Source organism: Athene cunicularia, assembly GCF_003259725.1.
Source record: "Athene cunicularia isolate RWA chromosome Z unlocalized genomic scaffold, athCun1 chrZ_part3, whole genome shotgun sequence".
Classification (NCBI taxonomy): domain Eukaryota; kingdom Metazoa; phylum Chordata; class Aves; order Strigiformes; family Strigidae; genus Athene; species Athene cunicularia.
Window position 1 is genome coordinate 16,464,958 of NW_020799144.1, and position 10,180 is coordinate 16,475,137.

Consider the following 10,180-nt stretch of genomic DNA (forward strand, 5'->3'; position numbering starts at 1 on the left):
AAAACAATGAAATAAAATTACTGTGAACTGTATGTGTTTTGTGTGCGTGCTTTTTTTTTAAGGACCAAATGTTTAAAGAAATTACTGGAAAATATTTAAAGAAATCACTAAGGAAAATTGTATTTTGTCGGTTCTGTGGACAGTGCTTTCTTTAAAGGGAGGAGCTTTTAGGATGTACTTCTGAAGTGTTGGGCTTACAAAAGTGCATTTTGTCCCACTCTGTGAAATGGAAAAAACAATTGGAGAAACAAACTTCTCACCGTAATTCCTTGCAACAAGTTCTTATATCACAGGCTGTCCAGGGCAGGTTTCCAGATGATGCAGGAAGGCCCAGGAATATGTCAGCTCGCAAGGTGGAGCAGCAGTGTCAGGAGGCAGGGGGTTTTTCACTGTGTGAGCCACCCAGTAGCAGGCTGTGATCGGATCCTAAGTCAGTATGTCCAGTCTAGTGCTTCTTTTTGTGTCTGGTTGTCTTAAAACACTTCTTTAGAAAGAAAGCAGTGACTTCTTCGTTAAAAGCAAAACTTGGGCTTTTGCAAGTTATTTATTATTTGCATGTGAACCTTTGTTCTGAAGAGTTAGAAGGCAAAAGCTCCCCTATGCCCCCTTCCTGCCTCCGTTTGCAGTAAACAGTCTATCCATGTTGGTACAGAACTGAGCTAATTTAAGTTCAAACCATGCATTAAGGATGTGGTGATATTCAGTTACTCTGTGTTGGTTATGCTAATGCATCTGCATTATTGTAACATGAATCAAATGAGGTTTGCAACGTCCAAGGTTGACCCGCTAATGGGAAAACAAATCTGTTGTTCAAACATGCAGCAGGAGTTACGCAGCACTAACACTGAAGAAACGTTGGGGAGCGAAAGGGAAAAGGGGGTTGGGCTGGAATTCGAGGGGGTTTAAGCCTATTGATTAGATGCAGCCAGGTCAACCCACCCTCTTGGGGTTTATCTGGGACTACCAAAGGAGTTGGCCTGATCAGCTTCTGAACCTTTCTTCCTATCTTCAGGTGCCTGCAAAGGCAGGAGAGGTACCACAGTCCCGATGGACAAAAATGGGAGCTGTTTTTGTAAATACAAGGTCCTAGGGGTCACTGGAGAGGTAAGAGACTGCCACTGTGAATTTGCTGACAAATCACATTGAAATAGTCATCTGCTGTCTTTGTCAGGATAACTAGCCTAGTCAATAAGGAAAATAGTTTGGTGGGGAAATCCAGAGTTTGAATGCACCTGGGAAATGGCCTGTCTGATCTTATTTTAAGCAAGCCATGGAAACCAAATCTAGCTAAAATTCCTGTGTTAGGTTTGCAACTGGCTACAACCAGACTCTAATAGATACTGAAAAGTGAAAAGCAGGAAGTCTGATCAATTAAGTTCTGTAAGAATTGGATGTAGTACTGTTTGCTACTTTTTTAGTAAGTACTTTGAATGCAAGAGTAAGCACTCTTTTCTTATTAAACATGAGAAAATGCACCCTGGGAGAGATATTGGCTCTTCTGAGGATAGGCTAAAATTCCGAGTTTTCTTGATTAGCCGGAGAAATTATTTTAAATCAGGCAAAATTCATCATGGATTAGTTAAAGGTCAAAACAAAAGGGAAAGGGGAAAATATTAAAACGGTGAACATCTAGCTTTGTGGGCTGCACTTTTGCTGAGGGAAAAAAAAAAAAAAGCCTACATGGCGGGAGGATTTAGAGAACCAGAAGCAGAGTATGAATCAACAGCATGATGTGGTGGCGAAGGAAGCGAGTGACATTCAAGGGTGATTTAAAGGAGTGTTGTGTGTAAGCTGCAAGAGGCAATTATTTTATTCTTAACACTAGTGAATCCTCAAGTGATTGTCTGTGCTCTGTGGCTTTGTCTTTTAAGAATGGTGTAAAGAGATGAGAGAATCTGGAGGAAAATAATATAAAGAAGGGACTTGTGAATCCTACTAGATTTGTTTCAGCCATCAGAGAAATGTTGACAAGTGCTCAGCTGTGAATGTAAGAGTACAGCAAATGCAGCCTCTGAGAGGGGGAAAAAAAAAAAAGTTTGTTTTTCAGACAGAGCTGTTCTACTGAGCTACTTGGAAGGAAAAAGAAAAGAACTCTTAAGTGGTTAAATGTTAAAACAGCCTGTTGAGCAGTCTAAACTCTGTCACTGCAATTTATTAAAAGTCAAAAATACTTGTCAAGAATTGCCAAGGTGTGTGTGATCCTACAGTAGATGAGGGGGCAGGAAGAAATGGCCACTGGATGTGATTTACAGCCCCTTTCTGTGTGCTGGGTGGGGATTTAGGCTCCACCACTGTTTGTTTCATACTGAACAGAGTTCAGTCCCACTTACATGGCAGTTTCAGCTTTACCCAATGACCCTTAGCAGCAGTAATTAGGAGTAGACGCGAATTCTTGTAATGAGGTTTTGTGAAAACATCAGATGAGGTCACTGGTTTCAGAGTAGTGTCCCCTTCTGAGAAAAGTCAATTGGGGGGGGGGAAGATTGTTGAGATGGAGAGGCTATGGCTGCCTGTCAACATCTGGTGCCTTTATTGGGCACACCAAGAGACAGCTTTGATATGAGATGTGATGCCCACAGACCAGAGCGGACATTGAGAAAAGAAATTGAAGATTACTGGAAGGGCTGTCGAGAGCTCGAGATCAAGGAGCCCCGGGTCCCTGACTTGTTACCCAGAATTGGTGAGGAGGAGCCCTGCTGAGAACTCAGCAAGACCCTGACTTGTCCCAGCTTACTGTCCTCGTTCCCTGCGAGAGCCTGAGCACACACAGGCCCAAAAAACCCAAAAAGCTCCATCTGGCAGCTTCCTTGAAAATGGACATTGCCCTTAAAAATGCTTCACCGAAACGGGCACAGGCAGCCACACCGCTCCCCGCATGGGTGGTACCAGCACAGAAACCACAGCCGGGGTCTTTGGGGGAGAAACAGCTTCGCACAATCACACCCTAAACGCTTTTTGGTTTGTGTTCAGCCTTTCAGACTCTTTCAGACTTTCGGACAGGGAATCCATCGCATCCCGTGAACACATCCCACCCCGCTCTCGTGTGCCGGCACGGAGCCCTCGCTGCCACCCGCTCAGCTTCAATCCCTTCCGCAGGGTACCAACACGCCTCTGCTACCAGCTTTAAACTGCATGTCCTTCCTACCCAGCCCTACATGTCGCAGAAAAACGTGGGATCGACTTAATTTGGGATGTTGACATGGCAAAAAATAGCTGGCGGTGTGGGTGTAATAGGAAACTTGTGACTACAACCAGAGCTAACTGGGAAGGGTACAGCCTGGCAGCCTTCCCTGCTTGGAATATCCCAGGCAAGAATAAATAGAACAATTTTTAGAAGGCTTTTGCCACAAGCAGGGATGTGTTTTATACACGTACATCCTGTTGTAGTGTGCTGTTACAACCCCCTGCTCCTTCTGCACAGCTAATTAATTAACTAATAATTAATTAACTCAAGAAGTACACTAGCCCACCTGAAATTAAACAGTCACATCCATACTTTCCTAGTGGATTCAAACAGTAACAGCAATGACCGAAAAAAAAAAGAGTGATTTCTTGGACTGACTGGCTTTATTTCTGAATGAGATATCATGAAATCCATAAAATATGACCAAAATACTCATCTTTGTAAGGACATAGTTGGGCTCTGAAGGGAAATGATGTTCAAGCACTCTGCATTGCAATAGCCACCATGCTGCTTTTGCCCTCCTGGCCATGCATTTGACACAGAAACACACCCGAAATTTTTATTTTTTTTTTTTTTTTCATGTATACTTCAAGTTGGTAGAAGCTAAAAGACCATGGGCAGCTCGGTCTCCTCCCATTCCTCCTCCTCAGGATGCACAGCCAGCCTCAGGACAGGAGTGCCCGGGGTGCCGGCGCTGCAGAGGAGGAAGAGGCGGGTGTAGGAGTTGAGGGATGGAGGTGGAGAGGTTGAAGCCACCAGGGAAGGGGGATCCTCCTCCATCACCACCGACGCTCGGGACCCCGAGCCCCTGCAGCGGTGGCATGGCTCTCCCCGGAGCCATAAGATCGGGGCTCGCTGTCACCCAATATGGGGGTCGGTTGTGCCCCCTGCCACCAGCAGCATCTCCCCGCAGGAGTCCTCACCCCCTGCACCCCCCGGAACGACCACCCCAGTGGAGCATCCTCTGCAGGACAGCTGGGGCGAGCAGTGGAGGAGTGGAGGGATCTGGGGGGCAAGGGGCTGGGGAGGGAGTCACGTTGCTGCTTGCTCTGATCTCCCCACAGAAGCTGGTGGCACCTGGGGCACCCCGACAGCTCCCCACCCTGACACACCTGTCTCTGGGGCATGTCCAGCCCACACCTGGTGTTTTTTGATATTTTTCCCTGTCCCCAAAGGGAAGAAAAGGAGTTAGAGCAGGGCACTGCAGTGAATTACTGCGGCGCGTAAACCTGGATGTGTTTCCAGCCAAAAAATGAATCCTTTTGTAGATCCCTCGTCGCTCTCACCAGATGGCACCTGGCCGTGTGGATACCTCCATCCAGCACAGTGTGGAGTGTCTCAGAAAACATCAAAGCAGCCAAACTCTTCAGAAAACGTTTGGAAAAAATCTGGTAGATTAAAAAGTGGCAGGGGGGAAACAGCCTTTTCTCTTTTTTGATTGAAATGTTTCTGCTTGCATTGGTAGGTGCCGCTCTGGTGGCCCATTGGTAGCTCAGGATTCTGTCATGGGACCCAGAGGGGTTCTGTGGGCTGTTGTACTCCATGTCCTGTTCGAGTGGATGGATTTAACATGGTCGTCCTGTGCTTTAACACAAGAAAAACTGGTTGTTCTTTCGCCTTAAAGTGTGACAGAGAATGCGCTTTCCAAGGGGCTGTGAGATGGCAGGCAGAAAATTTGCCATTTTAATGTGCTTTGGGTAAGTGACGCTCACCTGCCTCCTGATCCGCGCCTAACACCCACCTCTGTCCTGTTTAAAGAAAGGGAGGAGAAAGCAGGCTTTGGTTTATCTGGTTCCAGAGGAGAAGGTGATGGGAGAAAGCAACCTCACCATGGGTGTCCATTGCCCTTCCCTTACTCTGGGTCCTGTCCCTAACTCAGAGGACTCCTCTAGGCCTCCGCTTGAGCTTCCTCTGCCTCCTGGGCAGCTCTGTGTTGAGTTCGCTGACGTTCTATTCGTACTTTGCAGGTCCATGTCCACTTCATGGAGGAGAAAGTGGCTCACAGCAGCCTAGTTACAAGTCTTTGGTGATAAGGAGTCCTTAACTGCACTCCTTTTCTAAGGGAAGAAAGTCTTTTGCTGCCACGTGTTTAACAAACTCGGTTAAACTTATCAACAATCATACATTGCCTCAATGGCTTTCTTCTGGAAGATGTGCCCTGGCAGTTCTGAATCTGCAGTCGGTTGTAGATAAGCAAGCCTTGACTCTGAAATGAAGCTGTTGGCTACTGATTGCACCAGCTGGGCCACGTAGGGTCCACGAGGCACTGGCAGTCTGACCCAGGTTGCAGGCTGGGGTGCCTGGATAATTTCTGTGTACGAAATCCGGGCTGAGTGTAGAAAGATCATCACTGAATGAGCTGGAGGTTTGGTGCCAAGTGTTATTTTAATACTAGTTATTAAATATATACGTGTGTGTCTGTTGGTGTGTGTAGATATGTCTCTGTGTGTCTGTATTTTTATATGTGTCTGTATATAGATACACAATTTTTTAGAGGTGTCTCTGTATTTCTAACTATAGGCTTCTGGATTTTAAGATTTTGGCCCATTTGGAACATCTACAGGCAGAGTCAGCCCAAAAGTGAAAAACTGGGGATTTCCTACTCTGGTTCTTGTGGTGAGCTTGCTGCTAACCACTAACCACGTACTAACTATTTCTAAAGAAAATAAGCATGACGCCTGATTGGATCGTCCTGTGGGTCTGGCAGTGACGTTTCACTTTCTGGGTAAGACTGGGTGGAAGTTTCTGTAAAATGGAAAGCAGGGAGCCGGTCCTTATGATTGCTCATGTGCAAATCAGAAAACAACTGGCCCTGAAAAGGCCACACCGTTGCTTACACCAGCCTTCCCGGTGTAAGAGTTTTCTGGGAAACATGTGTTTGATGGTCCCGAATAAACCCGTAACATAACGCAGACTCTGAGCAGCATTTTGGTTTGGTGCGTCCCGCTCGGGGAGGACAGCGGCGGGAGGAACCTGGGGCTCTCTTCTCCCGTTATCAGGCCAGCCCCAGCATGTCCCCACTCCTTATCAGCCCTGGCAGAGCTGGCTCCTGCCACGCGGAGCCTCCATACATCCTTCCTCTGTTCTATAGGGGCCGGCCCCGCTGCTGCCTGCTTTGCACGTAAAGAGGGGCCACGAGGCACGTCATGACACTGGCGGGCTGGGCAGGACAGTTGCCATAGGCGCAGCCAGGAGAGGAGATGCTGGACCTCGTTGTTCTGGGCCTCCATTTCTTCATCTGCTTTCTCGTCTCCCTGGCCATCTGGCGTGGGCCTAAGGTACGGTCTGCACCCCCTGCAGCAGGACCACCCCCCACCTGCTGTTCCCCTTGGGTCTCGGCGCGTACAAAGACTTTTTTTAGCCTGATTTGCTGGAGAAGGGGGGGCAGTGCGGTCGTACTGGGAATTTGGAGAGAACTGGAACACAGGAGCTAATAGCAAATAAATCAGAAGGCAAGTTTTGTGATAAAACTACTTACACCCTGTGCTGGGAGAGGCTCTTAGACATTTGAAACATGGAAGAGGAGGAAGGGAAAGGCAGACACATTAGCTAAAAAGGCCAAGTTGAATACAGCTTTTAAATACCTTTTTTTTCCCTTTTGCAGATCAAATTTTTAATCAACTTGTATCATTTTGTGTCTCTATCCATAATATTTAAAGAGCATTGGATTTACATGTAAATGCCACCCATCACATAGCTAAATTGGACACTGTTTTACATATCCCATCGTTGTATTTGTTTGCATGTAGATTCTGAGGGATGGTGGCGTTTAAAGTGCAGAGTAAATGAATAGTGATTGAGGATTTATCTTGCCTCAGCCTCAGGTATCAGGTTTGCAGCAGCTGGTTTTCCAAGCCCCGGTTCTGTTAGCGAACACGTCAGCCAAACCTTATCACCAGACTCCTGTGCTTCACCTCGTGTGCACGTTGATAGTCTTTTATTAAAACTTCTAGTCCCTTCACCTCACATGTTGAACGGGTCGGGGCTTTCTCTGGGATCAAGACATCCGTTCTACACACAGAAATCCAAACATCAACTACTTTATAAGTGGCTTTTTGATTTTTTTTGTGTTTTAAGGATGTGGATTTGCACAGCTCAGACACAGAAACTGTTGAAAGGGAGCCAGACGGTCTTATATTAATTGGCAAAGAAGATGACATAAAGAAGTCCCAAAGAATAACAGCCAAAGTCAACGGCAGAGAAGTTGTTGTTTTCTACCATGAGGGGAAATTTCATGCTATGGACTCCCGCTGCTACCGTAAGACATTTGCACATATGATCTCAATGTTGCAACAGTTAAGCAGGAAATCTGCATAAACTAATGCTATGTTCTACCATGTTTCAGATGAAGGAGGTCCTTTATGTCTTGGAGAAATAGAGGTAGGTAAACAAAAATAATGTAGCAGCATATAGTCATGTGAAAACTCTACTGCATTTTTAAAATACTTTTATGTGAACAGAACATCAAAAGAAATGGTTATATATGTAAAATAGCAGGCAGCCATACAGCCAGAGCACCAAACATGTCTCCTGTCCTAGAGATTCTTCCAGGAGAAGATTCAGAAGACAATGACTTACTGTTTTTATCTTCTTCTTCTTCTTCTTCTTGCAGGATATCAATGGTCAAGCATGTATTATTTGTCCTTGGCATAAGTATAGAATTACTTTGGAAACAGGAGAAGGATTATATGAAGGAATAAACCCTTTGGAACCATCACCAACACCACAGTGGCAATCAAAAGGAGTCAAACAAAGGATTCATAAAGTCACAATAGACAATGGAAATGTTTATGTGAGTCCTCCAGATTTGTCTGTAAGCTTTGACTCTGATTATTTTGCTGACAAGTACAAAAATAGCGGTGGTTTAGCTATGGAAAAACAAAGCAACTCACAAGCAGCAGAGTAAGTCATGCCCAGAAAGCAGAATCCTGGTGAATGCCCCACTGAAGAACCATTGTTGTGAAATAAAAATGTACTGTGGCTGTGAAGATTGTCTCCAGATTAAACTCTAGTGTTAATGTTATGTTAAAGCACTGAAACACGTAGAATGGAGCAAGTTAAGAAACTGCACTGTCAGAAATGTGGCTGATCTGGTGCCAATGATTTTTGGTTTTTGCACTTGCATTTCAAAAAGACTTATTTCCAGCAGATGCTTCATAATATCTGATATTGTAGAAATATTCAAATTTTGCTAGAATTGTTTTAATTTTTAGGAGGGAATGTAGTATATCACTGCTTATAAAACACATTACATAGTTTAAGGTTAATGGTCAGGTGTAAAGGTTATGTTTATATAAACAGTTTATACTTAGAATGCCTTCAGCATAAATGACATGGAAATTTTAAACTTTATAGACATGCAAGCTATCTCTGAATATTTAAGTGCCACAAAGAGACGTACAAAACTTGAGCATATTTTCGTGATGTTCATTATGCCTATCAGTGTATTGATACCATGAGTCTGTAGAAGATTTATTTTCCTTCTCCTCACTGAGACCCTTTTGGTAGTTCATCAAATAATGTGTCAAGCATTTGTCACATGTAGCTTGTTCTTGCTGATTCTCTTGGATATTCTCTTGGATAGCTGTTGGGTATGAAAACCTGATATGTAACATAGTGGCTCATTTTGTTTGTTTTTATGTATTGTAAATGCGTTTTTATACATTCCTTTGAAAAAGTGTTCTTTCTGTTTAGAGCCAAAAGTTAGGTTTCTGTGCGTGTGTTCACTGTATAACACCTGCTTTGCCCCAGTAACCCCTCAGAGCTGTGCTTGGGCTGGGCGATGGGACACAGTGGGTTCCCCTGCCCTGCCCATGGGTCCAGAGAGCAGAGATATCCCACGAACGCATCCTTTTGCATGGCTGCAATTCTTTGGGGTGCATTTTTGGGTGATTTGTTGCCTGTTGGCAAACTCTGGTCATAATCAGGCTCAGTTTGAAGTCACCTGGTCTTCACCTGTAAGTTTCTCTTGTGCATGCAGTGGGTTGTCTTGTTTTTGAGGAATGTGAAGGGTAAGTAGGTCTGTGTCAACACTGTTGTCCATATAAAGGTATTCAATGGTTGTGAGGCATAGGGAGGTATCAAAGGAAAATATCTGTGCTGGATTGATGACAATCAATGTAAAAAACAAAGCACACAATCAGTTTATTTCACCACATTTAAATCTAGATGCCCACCTCTGATCAAACCTCCTGACATTGTTTCCAGGGTTGACAAGGAGAAGTGGCAACTCCAAAGTGCTGCTGACCTGACTTGATTCAGTTTTCTATTTTATAAGAAGTACAGCATGGAAACACTTTCCTCCCCCTTCCCCTATTCATCCTCCATCTGCTAGAAAATGCTGTTATGTACTGACCAGTTCTCTGGGAGTTTTTTGCTTGTTTTTTCAAGGGACACATAACCACCTCCTCTTGCAGCCACAGGGCAGGAGAGTGAAGCAGGTGACACTCGAGGGGCCTGGAGCATGCAGCCCTTTCGTGTGGTGCAGAGAGGGGTGGAGAATCCCTTCCCTTCCCTCCCTCCCCACCCAGCTACTTGCACCTCCAGTGAAATTTAAGGATGAGTATCTTGTCCTATTGACAGATGTGGATCATGTAAAAGAAAAGTAAGATCTTCAAATATACCTGCGCTGCTTTCATGTGATTGCTTAGATAGTGTTTTTATTGCTTTAAGTACTGCATTAACAGAAAATTACTATTACTTAAGTTAATAAAGATGCAGTTCAGATTACAAAAGTACCAATTACGAGTAATGTGCTGTTGCCTGTATGACATTTAGCAGAATGTTATTAATAGAAAGCCTTGAAAGTTTCATGAACATATTCGTATTAGTGGAAGTGTGCTCAGGCTTCCACAGAGTTTAATTTTATGGCTAAAATCCAGCAAAGTATTTAATCATACGTTTACTGTTAATCATATGAAATCAGTGGAACTGCGTGTCCAGGCTTAGATAAGTCCCTTTTCTTCGGTACTTCTCAAGCATAATAACTGTCTGCAA

The 10,180-nt window shown here is 44.5% G+C and overlaps 1 protein-coding gene across 1 annotated transcript; it reads left to right on the top strand.

The window, feature by feature from the left end:
- Positions 1–5,917: 5,917 nt before the first annotated feature.
- Positions 5,918–9,427, top strand: RFESD (Rieske Fe-S domain containing). Its single transcript, XM_026866740.1, has 4 exons — positions 5,918–6,462; positions 7,262–7,442; positions 7,530–7,564; positions 7,797–9,427. Exons 1-4 carry the CDS (start codon positions 6,385–6,387, stop codon positions 8,088–8,090), a joined length of 588 nt encoding a protein of 195 aa, XP_026722541.1. The 5' UTR covers positions 5,918–6,384; the 3' UTR covers positions 8,091–9,427.
- The last annotated feature ends 753 nt before the right edge of the window (positions 9,428–10,180 follow it).